Below are 23014 nucleotides of genomic sequence, written 5' to 3' on the forward strand. Positions count from 1 at the left end.
AAATTTCGCAATAGTACTACTTCTCGATCTCAAGCTTGAGAAACTAGAGCATATGAATGTAAAACTATTTCCTAACATAAAACTTTCTGCTTGTAGTAGGGCCAATAAATTGCCCTAATACAGGGTGATTCAAAAAGAATACCACAACTTTAAAAATGTGTATTTAATGAAAGAAACATAATATAACCTTCTGTTATACATCATTACAAAGAGTATTTAAAAAGGTTTTTTTTCACTCAAAAACAAGTTCAGAGATGTTCAATATGGCCCCCTCCAGACACTCGAGCAATATCAACCCGATACTCCAACTCGTTCCACACTCTCTGTAGCATATCAGGCGTAACAGTTTGGATAGCTGCTGTTATTTCTCGTTTCAAATCATCAATGGTGGCTGGGAGAGGTGGCCGAAACACCATATCCTTAACATACTCCCATAAGAAAAAATCGCAGGGGGTAAGATCAGGGCTTCTTGGAGGCCAGTGATGAAGTGCTCTGTCATGGGCTGCCTGGCGGCCGATCCATTCTCTGTAAACTGTTTATACCAACGTTTAATACACCACCTATCAGGAGGTTTAACACCATACTTCGTTCGAAATGCACGCTGAACAACTATCGTCGATTCACTTCTGCCGTACTCAATAACACAAAAAGCTTTCTGTTGAGCGGTCGCCATCTTAGCATCAACTGACGCTGACGCCTAGTCAACAGCGCCTCAAGCGAACAAATGTACAACTAAATGAAACTTTATAGCTCCCTTAAATCGCCGACAGATAGTGCTTAGCTCTGCCTTTTGTCGTTGCAGAGTTTTAAATTCCTAAAGTTGTGGTATTCTTTTTGAATCACCCTGTAGTTTAGATATTGGTACTCCATGAATTATATTCTGTCGTGTTATTTATGTAAATGAGGTACATAGAAATTGCCATTTGCGCCAAAACAGTCTCGCCTCTTTCACATGCCTCACAATTGCTAAAATATTAGAATCTAGCAGACGGCGACAAAATAGACGTAATAAAATCGAGAAACTTCACCAGTCTTGTGTATTATTTGTATCAACAGCTTTTTCAGTATAAGACACGACATTTTGATTTTTCATGTAGCAAAACGCTTGACGAACTTTGATGAGGTAATAGATTCTTTCGCAGAATGGTAAGCACGCCGTGTTAAGCCGTAGCAAGATTAGAGAGAAAAAAATATTGGTACCTAAGGATTGAAGAAATGTGTACTGTCTTGCTTGACTCTTGTGTTTAGTGCTTTTATGTTTCTATATTTAATTTTATGTCACACAAAAGAGAAAGTTATTATCTAATAGGTAATAAAGAGTGCCGATTTTCTGAAGAGTTCTTATTCTCCCGGTCACAAATAATTTCACCTGGTATTAGTTGCGAGATTTTTTTCTTTTTTTTTGTTTTTAACAAAAAAGAGGGGTAGGATGTCAAACCAACCGACTGGGAGCAGGAGAGGCACAGGTCTGATGGCTTCTATTACAAAATATGCAAGTCTTAATTCTACAGACCAAAATACAGTGACGTCCAAAAGAAGAATGCTGCGTGAAGAGGCGCGGCACTCCACTTTGGCACACTTAAGACCAAATAACAAGTCTTACATTTCCTCGAACATAAATGTTTTGTATAGCAAACTCTTCAGAAAGATGTGCGCTACAAAATGAACATATTTTTGAAAAATGGATTTTTTAAGAAATTTTTACATCCTATCTCAAAAGTTCCAGGGGGAGGAAGGGGGGTTGTCACTATCAAGTTTTGGCACTGGTTTGGAAATATCGTAGATCTGGGCATGGCCACTAGCGTCTCTGAGTTACACATAAGTGACTTGGAATTCCACTCTCTGTTCTGTAAAGGATGTTGCCGTGGTGAGAGAGAAGGGTCGGTGTACACTCAGGCTCGTAACGACATCCGAGGAACTACTTGGAGCCAGGCCAGCCGTAACGGTCGAGAGGTCGGTGAGCTTATCACACGCCCGTCCGTGCTGACGTCCAAATGACGACATAGGTAGGTGGCTGAGGCGGCGGTTGGTCAACAACTCGCGGTACCCTCTCAGAGTTTACATCTATACTACGCAAGCGCAGAGCATTATTCACGCAAACCAGGTTGACTCTGGGTGTGGTGGCTGGTGGAAGCGATCGTAAAGGCATTTCTCATTCACCAGTCACCACGCCCAGCGTCAACCAGGTTTGCGCAGACAACACTTCGTACGCCACTGTTATTTCCACGCTCATCTGTTCTCTTCGCGAATGGGAAGAACAACTCTTGGTAAGGCACCGTACGAGCTCCAACTGTTCCGACTTTCCAGACGTGATCATTTGTGCATGGGAAGAAATAACATGTTGCCTAACTGTTCGTGCAATTCTTAAAGTATTTTCTTCTCGATCGACAGCTACGGTTTCCTGTTGCATTTACTACTGCGCTTTCATGAATGTCTCGTTAATGATTCGCGAATAGTCAAGGAACATTGATGAAAGCCCGCAGCTCATGGTCTCGCGGTCGCGTTCTCGCTTCACAAGCACGGGTTCCCGGGTTCGATTCCCGGCGTGGTTAGGGATTTTTCACCTGCCTCGAGATGACTGGGTGTTTGTGTTGCCCTCATCATTTTTGAAAGTGGCGAGACTGGACTGAGCAAAGGTTGGGAATTTTTATGGGCGCTGCTAACCAATCAGTTGAGCGCCCCATAAACCAACCATTATCATCATCATGACCACTGATGAAAAGAGTTTCTCTTATCGGATCTTCTGTCTTCTCTATTATCCCCTTGTCGTACTTTGACGAGTTCGACTCGTGGGAACAAACGCGGACCAAACGTAAACATCGCTATTCATACTCGTGGGAACGGAAGTTAGGCCAAACATTTCCTTTTATATATCAGATAGGGCTCTATTCAATACGTAAGTCATCCAAAAAACAGTACGCGCTCAGAGAAAGGCAACATATATTTATTACCGAATAAATGTAGAAGGGCCGCGCGGGATTAGCCGAGCGGTCTGAGACGCTGCAAAGATGGACTGTGCAGCAGGTCCCGGTGGAGGTTCGAGTCCTCTCTCGGGCATGGATGTGTGTGTTACACATGAATAGCGATGTCCTTAGGATAATTTAGGTTAAGTAGCGTGTAAGCTTAGGGACTGATTACCTTAGCAGTTAAGTCCCGTAAGATTTCACACACATTTGAACATTTTTTTAAATGTAGAAGAGATAATGTTGAAAAAGTGACCAAGTGCCGGGCTACGAAAAGCATGGAAAATCATCACTAGGTGGAAAAAAAACAAGGATGAGCAAAGTTTCCATGAAACACGAAGTACGAAGCGAAAGGACGTGGAATGCACGGAGTGTAAAGTGGCGTTATACAATATCTGCCACAATGCTTTCAAAACTATTATGCCATGTAGAACCATTAATTTTTAGAATTGCAAGTGTTTTCCTATTAGAAATTCGTTCAAGGAGCATTTCTTCTTGTAATTGAGCATTTCTTCTTGTAATTACGTTTTCGGTTGACAATGTCCACTTTTAGGAGTCGTCTTAATACGTTCCTTCTGAAGAAGCAACACGTGAACTGAAACGAAGACAATAACTTATATTAAAGTATTATTTACTTGTTTGAAATATTGTATTAAAAGAACAAGAATTGAATTAGTGAAGTTAAAATCATCTGGGTTGTTAGGCCGTATCACATTTCTTCTAAACTATCGACGTTTCGACCCATCCGCTCGGGTTATCTTCAGGATCTGATGGTGTCCACTGTTGATTGAGCGTTCAATACAATATTCAACTTCAATGACAATAGCCACGACAGCCAGCAGACTTAAATGTGTTAACATACACAAGAGTAGCAACGCATGAGATAAATAACCATGTACCTGCACGTTGGCTTGTATTGCATCACGCAGGCCCGTTTCGCACGCGTCCTCACCAGTCGCTTGGACACGTATTTTGTCGGACCAAATGGTACGGCAAGAGGCTAATGCTACTTGGTAAGAGTTCCATACTGACGGGAAACAATTAACAACCTGTCGAATGAGTGTTATGTATGTCACTTCTTTCGTGACTGGGAATTGCCTTGGGATTCTTCTAGTGAATCCCAGTTTAGCATCAGACGCACCAGGACAGCTAGCATTCGGTTAGCAGGCTGCTTCCTGGATTGGGGGAGCGCGCCGGTTACGGATGAATCCTCCCGACGAATTAAAGTCGAGGGCCGATTTATCGGCCCACCTAGATGTTGTTATGGCGGTTTCCCACGCTCCACTAGGGCAATACCGTTCACGTTCTACCTCAGTTATACGATACGCAAACATTCTGAAAAATGTCCGCAATCGTTCTTATGGAATAACCCCAGACAATGACAGATGGTGTACACGAATTCCGTCTCAGGGGTGGCGACAAGGCCACTCCCCTACCACTAATACTGACAAATACAATAATTAACATGCCGACTCCGTGTAGATATGGGATACAGGCCAGTACGAAGAAGAAGAAAGAATAATCTCAGCTCAGCATCTTCACCTGGCTTTGTTAGGTCTCTCCTGATGGATTCTGCTGACTGTTACTCTTTCCTGAGATTAATCGCCAAGAGTGCAAGCCCGCTTCCCCACGAAACGTGTATTTTGCCGCGGCAGGGTGTCTTGCGTGCCTCAACGCCACACACTGCTGCGCCGCAGGCTCAACCACATCTGCTGAGAAGCAACACAAACATAGGTCTTGTCAGAGCGCCAGCAGGTCTTTTCAGTAGGGGCAATAGTCTAGATGATTTCCTGATCTGGCCTTATTACGTTAGCCAGTCTGGGCTCTGTTAGGTCTAAATTCGTCCTGCGAACAGCAGAAAGCAAGGGGAAACTGCAGTCATTACATTTGCCGAGTACATGCACGTCTACCTATCGAGAATTGTATCAGATTACATTTTATACCAAGAACTCCGCAAACAGCTGCATCTTGCACCAGTGTCATTAAAGCGCTGTCGGTTTCGTGGCTTATAGCCACTTCATCAGGTACATATCTAAACAACAAAAAATAAACAGTGATAGAGACAGAAACCCCTGTACATCAAAAGCCAAAAGCACCTAATTACGAAAACAGCTAGAAACAAACATATTTACAAAAATTAAAACACGGTAAACAACGTGGCGGAAAATATAAGAGGCCCAAACTTCATAGCTAAGTCATAATATCCTTAGCGCGGATAATCGAATAAAACGTTGGGCGGCGGAAAGTATCCCATGCCACGTAAGAGAAAAAAATGGTTCAAATGGCTCTGAGCACTATGGGGCTTAACATCTGAGGACATCAGTCCCCTAGAACTTAGAACTGCTTAAACCTAACTAACCTAAGGACATCACCCACATCCATGCCTGAGGCAGGATTCGAACTTGCGACAGTAGTATTCGCGCGGTTCCGGACTGAAGCGCCTAGAACAGTTGGGCCACTGCAGCCGGCTCACATAACAAGGACGCAGCTATAATCAAAGAGCGAGAGTGAGACTTTGGACCAAAAGCAATGTATCATCGAGGTAAGAAGCAAATTCCTTATCAGAGAGTCAGCGCAACACAGCCTGCTTCTTCTTGCCTCGACGATATGTTGCTTTTGGTTCAATGTCTCACTTTCGTTCTTTGGTTATAGGCGCGTCCTTGTTACATGGTAGGAGGTATTTTCCGTCGCCCAGATTTTTATTCACTGACTTTCCGCCCTATAGAAATTAAGGTTTTAACTATAAAGGCTGTGTCTTCCATATTCTCCGCCATGTTCTTTACGAAATTTTCATTTTTGTAAGTATATTTGTTTCTATCTATTTTCATAATTAGACGCTTATGGCTCTGGAATTACTTTAGGTATAGGTGTTCAACCTCTGTCATTACTTATTTCTTGTTGCTCAGATATGCACCTGGTGATGTAGTTATAAGCCACGAAATTAATGGTATCTTAATAAAATTGGTTCAAGATACGGCTTTCTGTGGTGTTCTTGTTGTAAAATGTACTGCCGCAGCTGCTGATGCCCCAACTACAGAATACTTTGTATCAGACAGAAGACAACAGCAATAACAACTGTGTAATCGTTTTGTAGTGAGTCTTTCCGCCTATCTGTACATAATAGGTCATATTTATTTACCACGAGGCTAATTTGGCAGCCTCTGAGACAGCGTTGATTTGCTGCAAGGCTTCCTGCATGATGCTACAGTTTCTTGGCCTTGCAACTTCCTCCTATACATCGGAGTCATTTGCGAACAGCGTCAGGGGACTTCTGACGTTATCCGCCAGACCATTTATATAAGCTGTCAACAGTAACGGCGCCATATATAACAGCCATGTGGAACTCTCCAGTTTTTCTTCTGACGATTTCACCCCTTTAAGAATGACGCGTTGGGACCTATCTGCTAAGAAGTCCTAAATCGAGTTACAAACATTATACTAATTTACGTGTCCTTCTTCACACAGTGACTGTGCGGAACTGTATAAAATGCCTTATAAAACTGAAGGAACACTGCATTAACCTAAACGATTTTATTTGTGGCCCTCCGAATCTTATGGACGTGCAGAAGACAAGTAACGAATGAACCACTGAAAGAAACACATTTGTAAATTGCGTGCCATGTTTACGTTCCAGGTTACAAACGTTGCTCAATACCATTTGCATCCAAGATATCCTTGAACCGTACTAGAGATTGCTCTACTGCTGCGCGAAACACCTCAGGTGGGATGTCGGCTACCTCCCCCACTATGCTTATCTCCAACCTCCCGAGTGTTTTAGCGTCCCGTTGTTAAACCTGTCCTTCAGGCAACCCCACAGCTATAAATCACACAGGTTTTAATCTGGTGTTCTCGGTGGCCAAACAGTTTGAGCCAATCGGTCAATGATTCGCTATCCTCCAATTGTGTTACGGAGTAACACTGTGAACTCGCGATAAATGTGAAGTGGTGGTCCATCGTGCATCAGCACATTTGCGCCCTAAGCACGTCTCTCCTGCAGAGAAGTAGATCACTGTAACGAATGCCGCTCACTCTGAATATTCTTGGTTCTCGGAGTACGAGTCCCTCCCTATGTCGCCATACTAGTACCGGTGCACAAGGGCAAGTCATGACAAAAAATGGTTCAAATGGCTCTGAGCACTATGGGACTCAACTGCTGTGGTCATCAGTCCCCTAGAACTTAGAACTACTTAAACCTAACTAACCTAAGGACATCACACACATACATGCCCGAGGCAGGATTCGAACCTGCGACCGTAGCAGTCGCGCGGTTCCGGACTGCGCGCCTAGAACCGCGAGACCACCGCGGCCGGCGGCAAGTCATGACACTAGCGCAGATCTCACGCCAATGCTACAGCGCACAATCTGCACATCTTACTAAGTTAGGTACCGACACGCAAATAGTTTTCTGTCTACAATGACACAAGTAGCTAAAGTTTAATTGTAACCACCCTGTATTCGAGGATACTTAATAGTGCTATAACACATTAGCGGAAGGGATATAGGCCTATAATGATGTGCATGTTCCCGATGAATCTTTTTGATAACGAAATGACTTGTACCGTTTACAGCACAGCTTGGAAACTTCCGTTTCCTTAGCGTCCTGCGATAAACTGCTGCTTAGGTCTTCCACATAACCTCTGTACTGTCGTGCAAGTACGTCATCAGACCGAGATATCTTTCGTCTATTGAGCGATTGTAGTTGACTCTTATTTTACGTGATCATTTATCTCAGTATCTGCCTTGCGTAGATTGAAAGGTTGAAACTTATCACAATGTGACACAATGAAACAATATTCGAAGACTGATAGCAGTCTTTCGGACCTGATAAGAGCATACGCAATGAGGGGCAGGGGGAGCAGCTAAATCCTCCCCCCCTCTCTCACCCCTATCCCCACATAGAAATCTTGCAAACCAATCTCTCATTCTACAGCACCAGACAATTCAGTATCGGTTTGGATACTCTCTGATGATGAGTGTCTTGAAATCTCATTCGCCATTCCCCGCAAAGTGTGCCCTCTTTCCACCCCCTTCCCACCCTTAAGCCGTCGGCACGCGGACCGTGCATTCGAACGTCAACGTTGAGTGTGCCGAGTTCAACGTGCACGCTAAACGCTCGGAAACGAAGCAACTTGTGCATACGGTACGCCTGTCTCAACGTGGTACACGGGATCCACAGCGCGCCCCAGCGGCAGTTGTCAGCTGTATCCGACTCACAAATCGCACTGTTTGTTTACGAAATTTTTTTCCTTGTCCATATGCGAGTCGTGTTGTTCTGTCTGTAGTATACATAAATAAAAGTTTCAGTATCTATGAATACGCAAAAACGAAAGTTTCATACATAGTCAATAAAGACAACAGCATACAAAATTCCATTACAAATAGTTCGACACAAATTTACGATAGTCTTCCACATAAGATAAAAAGTATTTCATCTTTCTCACTTTCTCGTAAAATTCTAGTGCTGTTTTTAATCGATCACTCTTTCTGCTCAGTACCAGAATCTTAAGAATATGTGAAAAATGCAAACGCTAAACAAGAGAGTAACAAAATATGTTACTGCAGGTAGTGTAAGCTCTCATGTAGGTAAGCCAGTCTAACACACACTCCTCTGAGAGAGAGCGCACTTGTACTTAGATAGTATCGAATAGAATACACTTGTATAAGGTTAATAAGGAAGTTTCAGAACCTATTAGAAAACTTGAAGGCGAGAAAAAAAAAAAGAAAGAAAGAAAAGTGGCTGCAGTGGAACACGAAACTGCAATACGTCACGCATCAATTTGTGACTTGTATCTCTATTCATTACCCCTCTCTGAACTTCTGTAACAGCTGATGTTGTCTTGTATGTTACTATCTTCTGAAGGCTTCATTGGTTGGTCTTTCATTAACTGACGTGTAATTATGACTAATTATACCAAGAAAAAATGTGTCTTTGCTGGATCTTCAATGTGCCTTTGTATTGGAGTGGCATACTTTCATAAAACACGAGTTAAAATTAGAAAATTATTTAACCATCAATATGAAGTTTGCCGTCATTTTATCACAACAAATCCTACCGATAAACGACGGGTTTTCGAGAGATCATTTTGCTGGTGCTATGGAACGGCATTTATAGAGTGTTCGGAAATTCCCGTTGCAAACATCTAGGGCTCGTAGAGAGAGTGAATACGTAGTATTTTGAATAGGAATCCGTGCCCGGAAACGTCATCCAATGACGCTACAGAGCGTCAAAGTTACAGGCGCCGGGTGATTCCGTGTTGGTGTCAAACTTTCAAGGATGATGGAGAGGGATAAACGTGTCAATTTGAGGTAAGGGTCACGAGTGGAAAGATACAAGTGAAAATCATTCTGGTACCTCTGAGAGCGCAATACATGTACCGATACTGTTGATGCTAATATTGTAAGATACGCAACTTTCAGAGTGGTGAGAGAAAAATATCTCGAAAACATGCATTATAAAATGCATATCTAAGGAACTATGAGCACTTGTTCATCCTCGCTAGTATGACATACCGCTCCTCTATTGGACAAATGCTCATAGCTCTTGAAGTATGGACTTCAGAGACTGTATTTACTAGACACTTATTTCTTATTTTGCTTCGTACTACCACATCTGGAAGTTGCATACACTGCAATCCTAGTAACAACAGTATCGGTACATGCACTCCACTATCAGAGGTATTAGAATGGTTTTCGTTAATAACTTTCGACTCGTTCGTATCTGGTTCAGGGACTCTAATTTCAAATTGACCCAGCGAGGTGGCGCAGTGGTTATCACACTGGACTCGCGTTCGGGAGGACGACGGTTCAACCCCGCGTCCGATCATCCTGATTTAAGTTTTCCGTGATTTCCCTGAATCGCTTCAGGCAAATGCCGGGATGGTTCCTTTGAAAGGGCACGGCCGACTTCCTTCTCCATCCTTCCCCGATCTGATGAGACCCATGACCTCGCAGTTTGGTCTCCTCCCCCAAATCCACTCAACCCAACAATCTCATTTCAAATTGGTACGTTTACACTTCTCCGTCACCCTTGAAATTTTGTAACACCATCACAAAATCATTCCGTATGTACATACATTTACAAGTGCCGACACCTATAAAATTGTTCAAATGGCTCTGAGCACTATGGGACTTAACTTCTGAGGTCATCAGTCCCCTAGAACTTAGAACTACTTAAACCTAACTAACCTAAGCACATCACACACAACCATGCCCGAGGCAGGATTCGAACCTGCGACCGTAGCGGTCTCGCGGTTCCAGACTGTAGCGCCTAGAACCGCTCGGCCACTCCAGCCGGCGACACCTATAATTTTAAAGCTCTGTAGCGTCGTTGGATGACGTTTACGGACACTGATTACTATTCAAAATATTACGTACTCATTCCCCTCTACAAGTCCCAGAAATTTGTAACAGAATTTCCGAACACCCTGTATTCATCGGACGTAAGTTATAATACAAAACCCATCAAAAATGGGCTGAACGTATCCAGTCTCTGTACTGAAAGGAGAAGGCGTGCCTGCGACGTAGCTGGCATTCTTCCCTCCCGTTGGTCTACGTCCAAATCTGACGTACAGAACATCTCTCGTGCTTTGTATTACTCTGTACGCTCGGAAAGGTTCGACGATGTCCTTTTCCCACGCTGTGACGTCAGGAACTCGGCACCCTCAACATTGTCTTTCGGGTGCACGGTCGATGTGCTGACGACTTTACGTCCGTTACTGGGTACGGTCTTGGACCTGTCTACTATCTTTCGTTCGGTGGCAGTGTGGTCACTGAGCGACTGAGTTTAATGTACGTTATGAATGGTGAAAATGTGAAGAGCACCGGACCATCAGTCTAATTTCTCACGCAGCTAAAGTCTTGCTGAGAGTGTTGAATAGAAGGTTATATGGCAAGCTGGATAGAGGGATTGCAGAGGAGCAGTTCGGATTTAGAAGAGGAAAAGGAACAAGAGACGCTATTGGGCTGCTAAGAACTATAGGGGAGCGATATATGGAAAAGGGTAGAGAAATCTTTGCTGTTTTTATAGATTTAGAAAAGGCTTTTGGCAGAGTTCAGTGGAACAAGCTGATGGATATCTTGAAGAGGAAAGGAGTAGATTGGAAAGAGAGACGACTGATACAGAATCTATATTTACACCAGAAAGTAAGGATAAGGATTGGAAATGAAATGTCAGAAGGAAACAGCATTGGACGAGGTATTAGACAAGGTTGTTGCCTTTTCCCAGTGTTGTTTAACGTATGCCTTGAAGAGATTGTTGCGAAATGCTTAGATGGGAAAAGAGGAATACGTATTGGTGGAAAGAGAATAGAATTAAGATTTGCTGATGACATAGTATTAGTGGCAGAAAGTGAGCGGGCAGTGAATAACATGCTCAAAGATCTGAATGAAGCTTGTGTGGAATATGGGATGCAAATAAACACAGCAAAGACAAAGAGTATGGTCATCAGTACAAGACGCAGACTGTCCAATATTAAAATAGGACAATCTACCATTAGCCAAGTAAGTGAATTTAAATATCTCGGAAGCACAATAACTGAAGACTTGAGATGTCACCAGGAGGTGAAAACTCGAATTGCTATAGCCAAGGAGGCATTCAACAGAAAGAGGAGACTCTTATGTGGCAAATTAGATAAAGGACGAAGGAAAAGGCTTGGCAAATGTTTTGTCTGGAGTGTGGCACTATATGGGGCAGAAACATGGACACTGAGACGAGAGGATGAAAGAAAGTTAGAAGCGTTTGGGATGTGGATGTGGGGGAGAATGGAGAGAATAAGCTGGATGGAAAGAGTGAGTAATGAAAGGGTTGGTGAGAGAAGATGTCTGCTGAAAGTTGTAAGAGAAAGGAAAAAGAACTGGTTAGGACATTCATTGAGAAGGGAGTGCTTGCTTGTAGATGCTTTGGAAGGATTGGTTTGTGGGAGAAGACTGAGCGGAAGAAGGAGATACAAGATGAAAGACGACATAAAGGGAAGAGGAAATTATGCAGACCTGATGGCAAAAGACCGGACAGCCTGGAGAACTACCATATGAAAACCTGCCTTTAGGCAGAACACTGATGATGATGATCAATGGTACTACGCTTCCTAGTGGCGCACCCAATGTTGCTGTCGTTGTTGTCGAATAATCACCGTGCAGAGAGCGGAGGAGGGCAGTGTCGGTACTCACTGGTGCAGTATATCGAGGACCACACGGGCGACGGAGGGTCTCCGGGGGCGGCGGGCCGCTGGTCGAAGCGCCTCCAGAAGTCCCTGGCGGAGGCGACCGGCATGGCTGACAGCTGGCGGCCGACTGGCCGGCCACTCCCTCCACTTAGCGCGTGTCACGCTCACAGCGGGCGACGCTCACGCACCGACGCGCCACCAGCCACACACAGCCACTTGCTCGGTCAGCGCTTCCTACTTCTCCGCCCCCACTCCTTCTCCCCCCCCCCCCAATCCCTCCCGCACCGCAGGCAGTGTCACTTATCTCCGGATTACTGCCCATACAAGCCAGCGGCGCCTGACCGCTGCCCTGAGATCTCCGCTTTGTCTCGCATTCCGAACAACGGTGCGGTCTCCGTGCTCTGTCTCCAATGGAAGCGCTTGCTACGTCTCCTACATCAGGGGTTCCTAACCTTTCCTAAATCGTCACCCCTGAGTGCCGTTAGACATTAGCTATTCACCCCCCCCCCCCCCCCCCCCGTCTGCTGCTCCCCCCTCTCCCACATTGTCACCAACTTTAGCACCTAACTGTGAAACCTACCCGTCTCCTCTATACCTCTTTTGTTATTACGCAGTAACCGTCTCCTCTATATCTCTTTTGTTAATGATAACCTTCCCTTTTACAATAACCTATGTACATCTACATCTACATCCATACTCCGCAAGCCACCTGACGGTGTGTGGCGGAGGGTACCCTGAGTACCTCTGTCGGTTCTCCCTTCTATTCCAGTCTCGTATTGTTAGTGGAAAGAAGGATTGTCGGTATGCTTCTGTGTGGGCTCCAACCTCTCTGATTTTATCCTCATGGTCTCTTCGCGAGGTATACGTAGGAGGGAGCAATATACTGCTTGACTCTTCGGTGAAGGCATGTTCTCGAAACTTAAAGCCTGTACCGAGCTACTGAGCGTCTCTCCTGCACAGTCTTCCACTGGAGTTTATCTATCATCTCCGTAACGCTTTCGCGATTACTAAATGATCCTGCAACGAAGCGCGCTGCTGTCCGTTGGATCTTCTCTATCTCTTCTATCAACCCTATCTGGTACGGATCCCACACTGCTGAGCAGTATTCAAGCAGTGGGCGAACAAGCGTACTGTAACCTACTTCCTTTGTTTTCGGATTGCATTTCCTTAGGATTCTTCCAAATGAATCTCAGTCTGGCATCCGCCTTACCGACGATCAAATTTATATGATCATTCCATTTTAAATCACTCCTAATGCGTACTCCCAGATAATTTAGGGAATTAACTGCTTCCAGTTGCTGACCTGCTATTTTGTAGCATAATTGATAAGGGATCTATCTTTCTATGTATTCGCAGCACATTACACTTGTCTACATTGAGATTTAATTTCCATTCCCTGCACCATGCGTCAATTCGCTGCAGATCCTCCTGCATTTCAGTACAATTTTCCATTGTTACCACCTCTCGATACACCACAGCATCATCCGCAAAAAGCCTCAGTCAGCTTCCGATGTCACCCACAAGGTCATTTATGTATATTGTGAATAGCAACGGTCCTATGACACTCCCCTGCGGCACACCTGAAATCATTCTTACTTCGGAAGACTTCTCTCCATTGAGAATGAATTGCTGCGTTCTGTAACCTTCCCTTAGGATTTCTATCCCTTGCTTAATAATAACAAATGAAATCTTTCCTTTGAAATTTATTCTCTTTCTCAATCTTCGCATACAAATTTAATTGCTGCTTATTAAAAGTGATTTTCTGATTATTTCAACGAAACATAGAATGTGTCGTCGTCGTGGCCCTCAGTCGTTATCTGCAATAACCCAAATATGTTCCTTACCTTTTTTTACTGTTACTGGATCGCCATCTGACTGCTACATCGAACTGCGACATGAATATACTTACTCTGGTTTACTATACTCTATTAACTGCTGGTGGGCTGTCATAATAAGTGGCTGTATTTGTTACCAAAGCTGACGTTATTCTTTAATAGCAAAGCTGACTTTATTCTTTAATTAATTTTGACTGAAATTACGTAATTCGTAGTTACACTTTTCCTTGACAACAATAAAATTTTTGCAAAGTTTTATGCTGATGGTTTTTGGGATGGATAATAATCAGTAATGCAACATTGCTGGCAAAAATTAATTATATTCTGAAAACGCTTCAAACATTTACTGTTGGTAATGAAATGATTTTAGCAACGGTCAAATGGGACTTACTTTCTACAATAATCTTACAACTAGCACCGCGCAAACATACCTTCAGTATTCATGAGTTTCTCAAAGAAAATAATTCAGTAATATTAGTTCCTCTTATGATAATAGTTAGTTGATGTCTCCGTACATCCGTTTATAATCTCTTGTAAATCATAGCTGGTGGCTGGCAGACACACTACTCCTCTCAACCTCTCGCTTCAGGCCTGCTACCAACTCGCTTCACATCTCGCTTACTACTGACTTCCTACGAACGCTAAAGTGCGGTCTCTCCTGCTAACAATGCTTTCTGGTGCAGACAATCCCTGCTACCATTACAAAATGTATCAATGCGTGGTCTTTCCCGCTCTTTTCTTAAAATGTATCCATACGCGGTCTCTCCCGCCCTTTTTAAAATTATATAAATTGTCAGTCTTTCTTGTCAACAATACTTTAGTGCGGCCATTCCCTGCTACCACCATTATTTCCAACATGACAAATATTAATTATTCCTACTTAATCCTATTAATAAAATATAAACATCTTTCATAAATTGTGATTTGACAATGGACAATAGAAATATACACGTCTTACAACTGAACTGTAAAATGAAAGACTTTTCTTGGAACACTTTTATTTTTAAAACAATGAAAGATGAATGATATTTTGTTTGCATGTGTGTGTGTGTGTGTGTGTGTGTGTGTTAGAATGAATGAGGAAGGACTTCGTGGTGTATCGCAAGTCTACCCACAACTCCTTCTCAAATAAGAAAGCTAACTAACCACAGTAAGGACGTGTGTGTGTGTGTGTGTGTGTGTGTGTGTGTGTGTGTGTGTGTGTGTTGAATGAACGACGAAGGAATTCGTGGTGCATCGCAAGCGCTAACCACAATTCCTTCTCAGATAAGAAAGCTAACTATCTCCAGTGAGGGTAGACACTTGTTACGAAACCCCTGCATTAATCCTTTCCATGGCGACACTTGCTTGACTTGCATACTGCAACTCCGTTTAAAATCCACCAAGTTAATTGTATGCGCTATACTTACTGTCCGTAAATCATTTGACTGCTGCACTCCTTACTTCTGAACTAGCAGAAATTTGAATACTTCGGGCTGTTAATGGTTTGTGTCCGTCCACAGCTGCTAATAGTAGTAGTTATAATAATAATATACTGTGTACACTCACGTGAAACTATTATAACAAAAAGTCCATATCTATTAACGTAAAATAGAAGCACTACAACACTGTCGTACTTCCGGAGGCACTGTATGCATCTGAAACAACACAAATAGGTGGGCAAACTAAAATCAAAGAAACAGAGAAACAAGAAAGGGTAATTCTCAGGAAAATCTTTGGCCCGATACAAGAGCAAGGAATCTGGAAGAAGAGACCAACATCAGAATTAAATAAATACACAGACAAGATTACGGATACAATAAGGAAAAGAAGAATGCAGTTCTACGGACTTATCCACAGGATGAATGAAAACAGAATTTCAAAGCGAATTCTTAAAGTCATCAACTCAGGCAGGGGAAAAACAAAATGGATAAAAGAAGTTGAAGAGGACCTCAGACAAGCACACATAACAGTAAACGATGCAGAAAATAGAACTGAATTCAGGAACATCATCAAAAAACATAAATTTGATACCACAACACAGAAGAGACCTGGATGCAAATGGACAGCAGAGCGAACACATGAAGAAAATTTGGGCTCAGAAAAAACATAAACAATCATCGTCAATGAATTCAAGTTCAAACGCTCTCTTTAAATAGGAATAATCGAAAATAATAATAATAATGATATACTGTGTACAGCACTGTAGCAGCCCTTATGTCGTTACTGCTGTATCGTGCTGTCAGTTAATTCGTCTATCTGTTTCGAAGCGAATAATGAAGCTATTTCTGGACTACTGTCTACAACTCGGAGAATTCATTCTCTTTACATATTTAGCATTTGTGATGTATACGTCTCGCTTTTATCATCAGCTATGTACGGGACAAAGCATAACATGTGTGTGTAGTGGGTGGACTATGTGAGGAACCTGTAGCCTCCACCGCGTTAATAATACTAATTGAGAAAAAGTAATTATTGGTTACTTATACACTGATGCGTCAAAGAAACCTGTATAGACATGCGTATTCAAATACATAGATACACTAGGTGATCAAAAGTATCCGGACACCTGGCTGAAAATGACGTACAAGTTCGTGGCGCCCTCCATCTGTAATGCTGGAATTCTATATGGTGTTGGCCCACCCTTAGCCTTGATGACAGCTTCCATTTTCGTAGGCATACGTTCAGTTAGGTGCTGGAATTTTTCTTGGGGAATGGCAGCCCATCCTTCACAGAGTGCTGCGCTTAGGAGAGGTATCGATGTCGGTCGGTGAGGCCTGGCACGAAGTCGGCGTTTAAAACATTCCAAAGGTGTTCTATAGGATTCAGGTCAGGACTCTGTACAGGCCAGTCCATTACAGGGATGTTATTGTCGTGTAACCACTCCGACACAGGCCGTGCATTATGAACAGGTGCTCGACCGTGTTGAAAGATGTAATCGCCATCCCCGAATTGCTCTTCAACAGTGGGAAGCAAGAAGGTGCTTAAAACATCAATGTAGGCCTGTGCTGTGACAGTGCCAGGCAAAACAACAGATACATTCAGTGGTATGTGCGGATGCTGTCCTCAAAATGTGTCGCCACTACCGTAACCACTACCACCATCATCATCGATGTCAACGTCAAAACTTCCCTCCCTAGAAACCTTGACCTTGACGTTCCGTTTTGTTGGCGGTATCTGTGAGTGCTGCCATTTCGATTGCATTGTGGAGAGTTTTGACGATTTATTCCCTTACGTCAAGCACGTGTCGACCTCAAACGTTCAACTAGCTGTATCTCTCCCAACAACAAGATTGTATACCGATGCCTCTTCTTTAGTCTTTTTCTTCTTCTTGTTTATCCCGGCTTCTTGAGATCTCTTGCGAAGAGACACGATACAAGTTCCATAGTGGTGTAGGACAATCAATGAAGTTACACAACAGTTAATAATTTAGCTTTTGAAACTGCCGGTTTATTGGCATTTATGGAAAGAAAAACACTGTCATACTCTAATGAGGTCAGCAAACGTCGTGCAACATTTTGTGTGTGTAATGGGACTTACTACGTCGCAAATCATTCTAATAAATTAATTAAGCTGCTTTACAGTGCTGCTAGGCAACGTAATCAACAAGGTGATACGTGTCTCAATTAAATCTGGACCTCGATATTTTGAATAAACTTTCGATTCATTTTTTGTCAAAATCAGAACTTGTCTCAAAAGTAATTTCCAACTTCGTGCATTAAATCCAAACGCATTTGCAACAGTTGTACGCGATTTACTGGACAGCTCGATCACGCACTGGCGTGTAACGTATTTCAAATCGAGCGCGCAGGTTTCAGTTTTCCGTAATGGGCTAAACGACTCTTTTGTAATAAGATGATGTGTCTATCTCACGTGAAGTTTAAATAGAACTGGATTTACTCTCCCTTAGGGTCAAGATCACACAATAAACTTCTCCACATAGGTCAGCGAACTGTACGCGCGCACTTCAAGCACTCTTAAGTAATAACTCGTCGCAGAGTAAAAGCCGCACATAAATTCACAGTTTTTTTTAATGCATACAAAATTCAAAACACCTTTATATTAAACAAATAAATCAGGGCATGTAATCACTAACCAAACATTTTCGATTCTGAATAAACTTCAAGAACTTGTATTTAATAAGCAATAAAATTTTATCGCCTGAGAGTAATGTTAGTTTGCTAAACCGGGTTCAGATTACAGTCAACTCGTGTCTGGACGATGATGTCACGAATCGACTCTTGGTTGGAATGAACGAAATACCTGTACTGAAAAATACTGTCCGTTGAGTAATTTACTGACTTTTATAACAAATATGGTCCCCTTTGCATCGCTACAATTGGATATGTGTTATAGGAACTATCTAATATTTGACTATTGGTAGCTTGAAATATTTACCATTCCCTTTGAGGCACTTTATTCACTGAAAAGGACACGTTACCGATTTGACCTCACATTTTATGGAGAAAAAAGCATACTTGAAAGATATCGGCCCCAGCAGTCGATCACGTGCGAGAATTTGGGCCATAATTCTGATAGGACGCAGTTATGACCTTTGGAAAGTACAGCTTTTAAACTGTAGCGAGCAGTGGCTGTTGGTCACCCGCTCCGCACTGCTGAAGTCGCCAAATTCCCGAGTACGAAGTACTGTACAGCGCAGTGACAATCAGAGCTCTTTTATTCGCGGGAAATTGAAGGTGAGGAGAGGTGGACACAGCTGCCCAAACTATTTTAAAGTCTTGTTCGAGAACACATTATGTTACATGAAAAATAGTAAGTAACATGCGTACATAACATGTCAACCTCACACGTATATACATACAACATTTTTTAACAGTATTCTCGTCTGAAGCTGTGTATAACCCTCAAAATTAACGAAAGCGACTGAATAATCACTATGAAATAAAGTTAATGGTTTTCGATTTACCGTTTATTCATTCCCGTCAAGTTTATGTCGTTTTGTTTTTGTGGGAGGAGACCTGACAGCGAGGTCATCGGTCTCATCGGCTTATGGAAGGACTGGGAAGGAAGTTGGCCGCGCTCTTTCAAAGGAACCATCCCGGAATTTGCTTGGAGCGATTTAGGGAAATCACGGAAAACCTAAATCAGGATGGCCGGACTCGGGATTGAACTGTCGTTCTCGCGAATGCGAGTCCAGTGTGCTAACCATTGCGCCACCTCGCTCGGTCAATTTGAAATTAGAGTCCCTGAACCAGATACGAACGAGTCGAAAGTTATTAACGAAAACCGGTCAGTCACGTTTATGAATAACGCATTTGCTGTAATGTACTTCCGTTTAGCTGTACCAGCTTTAAAATCCAAAGAAAACAACGCACAACAGCTACGTTAATAATAGCGCTATGCTACTCCCTTCACGACATACTAATTCGTTCCATTAATTTACACCGCGTTTTTGAGTCGCAACGTAAAAATGTTCAAAACAAAGAGATCTCTGGCACCTGCTACAGGTTAAAAACCGCGCACTTTGATACAGTGAATAAAGCATGTTACTAAAGTCAAAACAGTAATTCACACATCTCTTATTCACTCCAATGTACAGTACTCCACACTCAGACATCATGCGGTTTCAGTGGAGCTGTGCGAGTGACAAACAAGCGCTGCGCCCGAAAGTTTAGAAACAGTGCTTTGAAATGTTCGTAGCTGCGTCATCATCTGAATCATCGGTCTTGTGACTGGTCTGATGACGCCCGCCGCGGATTCCTCTCCTGCGCTAACGTCTTCGTCTCAGAGTAGCATTTGCAACCTACACCCTTAATTATTTGCTGATTATATTCCAATCTCTGCCATCCTCTACAGTTTTTACCTTTTACAGCTCCCATAGTACCATGGAAGCTATTCCCTGATGTCTTACCAGATGTTCTGCCACTCTGTCTCTTCTTCTAGGCAGTGTTTTCCACACATTCCTTTCCTCGCCGTCTCTCCGGAGACCCCCCTCGTTCCTGACCTTATCAGTCCATCTGATTAGTCCATATAATTATCAACATTCTTCTCTAACACCACATCTCAACTGCTTCTATTCTCTTCTGTTCCACCCCCCGTCGGAGGTTCGAGCCCTCCTTCGGGCACGGGTGTGTGTGTTGTCCTTAGCTTAAGTTAGTTTAAGTTAGATTAAATAGTGCATAAGGTTATGGACCGATAACCTCAGCAGTATGGTCCCATAAGACCTTGTAATGGATCTGGGAGATGTTATTTTTTTACCGTATTTGTCGATACCGAATTGTAAATGTTTTCTTATATTTTTGTCAGAATTTATTATAATTTGTCTTATTATATGTTAATTTACTTCTGTTTTTGAGAGTAAAAGCATATTGATTACTATTAGAAAATGTATCGAAGAATAGCAAAGAGACTGATTACAAGTGGAAACTTGTGAATTGTGTAAAATATCTTTGACGTTGGAGTCGTCTTTGACTATAGCCAGTTCGGCAACTAACTCTTGGTGTGTGTTGACGGGAGAACAATGTGAAGGTCGCAGTCATAAATAATTTTGAATTATGTTACTATTATTTTTGTATTAACTAAAAAGAAGAAACTACATTTGAAGAAACTGTATTTGAAACACCAAAATGAGAGAAACACGTTGAACCACGTCTTTTCTGCAGCCGACAACGATGCATTGTGGAATCATACTTAGACAACTGAAGCCAAGACTAATATCGCCTTGCAAACGTCTAATGGAAAAGGTACTGTCACGAAATATGGCAAATTTAAGTAAATAAAAAATAGTGACCATATTTTCAACTTGTGTCTTAGCCGGGAAGCCATATTTCAACCTTACCACAAATTTCATATTTTTTCTTCTGTTCCAGTTTCCCCACAGTCCATGTCTCACTACCATACGATAATGTGCTCCAAACATACATCCTCAGAAATTTGTTTCTCAAATTAAGGCCTGCATCTGATACTAGTAAACTTCTGTTCGCCAGGAATGCCCTTTCTGCCAGTGCTAGTCTGCTAGCACGTCATCCATGTTCCGCCCGTCAGGGGTTATTTTGCTGTGTAGATAGCAGAAATCCTTAACTTCATCCATTGGCGATGACCAATCCTGATGTTAAGACTCTCGCTGTCCTCATTTCTCCTCTTTCTTATTGCTTTCGCCTTTCTTTGATTTAGTCCACATTCTGTTCTGATTACACTGTTCATTCCATTCAGCAAATCCTGCGATTCTTCTTCACATTCACTGCGGATAGGAATCTGATATCCTTTCGCTTTGCTTTTTAATTCCGCTCGTGAACTTTTGTTTATTTCCGTCATTGCGTCTTCAAATGTCCAAGTGTGTGAAATCTTTCGGGACTTAGCTGCTACGGTCATCAGTCCCTAAGCTTACACACCACTTAACCTAAATTATCCTAAGGACAAACACACACACCCATGCCCGAGGGAGGACTCGAACCTCCGCCGGGAGCAGCCGCACAGTCCACGACAGCAGCGCCTTAGATTTCGTCTTTGATATATACACTACTGGCCATTAAAATTGCTGCACCAATAAGAAATGCAGATGATAAACGGGTGTTCATTGGATAAATATATTATACTAGAACTGACGTGTGATTACATTTTCACGCAATTTGGGTGCATAGATCCTGAGAAATCAGTACCCAGAACAACCACCTCTGGCCGTAATAACGGCCTTGATACGCCTCGGCATTGAGTCAAACACAGCTTGGATGCTGTGTACAGGTACAGTTGCCCATGCAGCTTCAACACGATACCATAGTTCATCAAGAGTAGTGACTGGCGTATTGTGACGGGCCAGTTGCTCGGCCACCATTGACCAGACGTTTTCAGTTGGTGAGAGATCTGGAGAATGTGTTGGCCAGGGCAGCAGTCGAACATTTTCTGTATCCAGAAAGGCCCTTACAGGACCTGCAATATGCGGTCGTGCATTATCCTGCTGAAATGTAGGATTTCGCAGGAATCGGATGAAGGGTAGAGCCACGGGTCGTAACACATTTGAAATGTAACGTCCACTGTTCGAAGTGCTGTCAATGCGAACAGGATGTGACCGAGACGTGTAACCAATGGCACCCCATACCATCACGCCGAGTGATACGCCAGTATGGCGATGACGAATACGCGCTTGCAATGTGCGTTCACCGCGATCTCGCCAAACACGGATGCGACGAACATGATGCTGTAAACAGAACCTGGATTCATCCGAAAAAATGACGTTTTGCCATTCGTGCACCCACGTTCGTCGTTGAGTACACCATCGCAGGCGCTCCTGTCTGTGATGCAGCGTCAAGGGTAACCGCAGCCATAGTCTACGAGCTGATAGTCCATGCTGCTGCAAACGTCGTCGAACTGTTCGTGCAGATGGTTGTTGTCTTGCAAACGTCCTCATCTGTTGACTCAGGGATCGAGACGTGGCTGTACGATCCGCTACAGCCATGCGGATAAGATGCCTGTCATCTCGGCTGTTAGTGATACGAGGCCGTTGGGATCCAGCACGGCGTTCCATATTACCCTCCTGAACCCACCGATTCCATATTCTGCTAACAGTCATTGGATCTCGACCAACGCGAGCAGCAATGTCGCGATACGAAAAACTGCAATCGCGATAGGCTACAATCCGACCTCTATCAAAGTCAGATACGTGATGGTAGGCATTTATCCTCCTTACACGAGGCATCACAACAACGTTTCACCAGGCAACACCGGTCAACTGCTGTTTGTGTATGAGAAATCGGTTGGAAACTTTCCTCTTGTCAGCACGTTGTATGTGTCGCCACCGGCGCCAACCTTGTGTGAATGCTCTGTAAAGCTATTCATTTGCGTATCACAGCATCTTCTTTCTGTCAGTTAAATTTTGCGTCTGTAGCACGTCACCTTCGTGATGTAGCAATTTTAATGGCCAGTAGTGTAAATTGAACAGTAGGGGCGACAGACTACATCCCTGTTTTACACTCTTTTGAATACAGGCATTTCGTTCTTCGTCTGCGAAGTGTCATAAACGTGGCCCAAATTTTTGCGCGAAATCGATTGCTGTGGTCGATATCTTGCAAGTGTGTTTTTTTTTTCCCCCTTAAAATATAAGGTCGAGTTTGCGATGTTT

General features: G+C 43.1%; 1 protein-coding gene across 1 annotated transcript in view; it reads right to left on the minus strand.

The window, feature by feature from the left end:
- LOC124621801 overlaps positions 1 to 12315 on the minus strand; it is a 175682-nt gene extending 163367 nt beyond the window's left edge. The window contains exon 1 of the mRNA XM_047147241.1: positions 12129 to 12315. Coding sequence (XP_047003197.1) covers positions 12129 to 12231 — 103 coding nt within the window. The 5' untranslated portion in view covers positions 12232 to 12315. The remainder of the gene's footprint in view (positions 1 to 12128) is intronic.
- Between the last annotated feature and the right edge of the window lie 10699 nt (positions 12316 to 23014).

This window comes from Schistocerca americana, chromosome 1 (genome assembly GCF_021461395.2).
Source record: "Schistocerca americana isolate TAMUIC-IGC-003095 chromosome 1, iqSchAmer2.1, whole genome shotgun sequence".
Taxonomy (NCBI): Eukaryota; Metazoa; Arthropoda; class Insecta; order Orthoptera; family Acrididae; genus Schistocerca; species Schistocerca americana.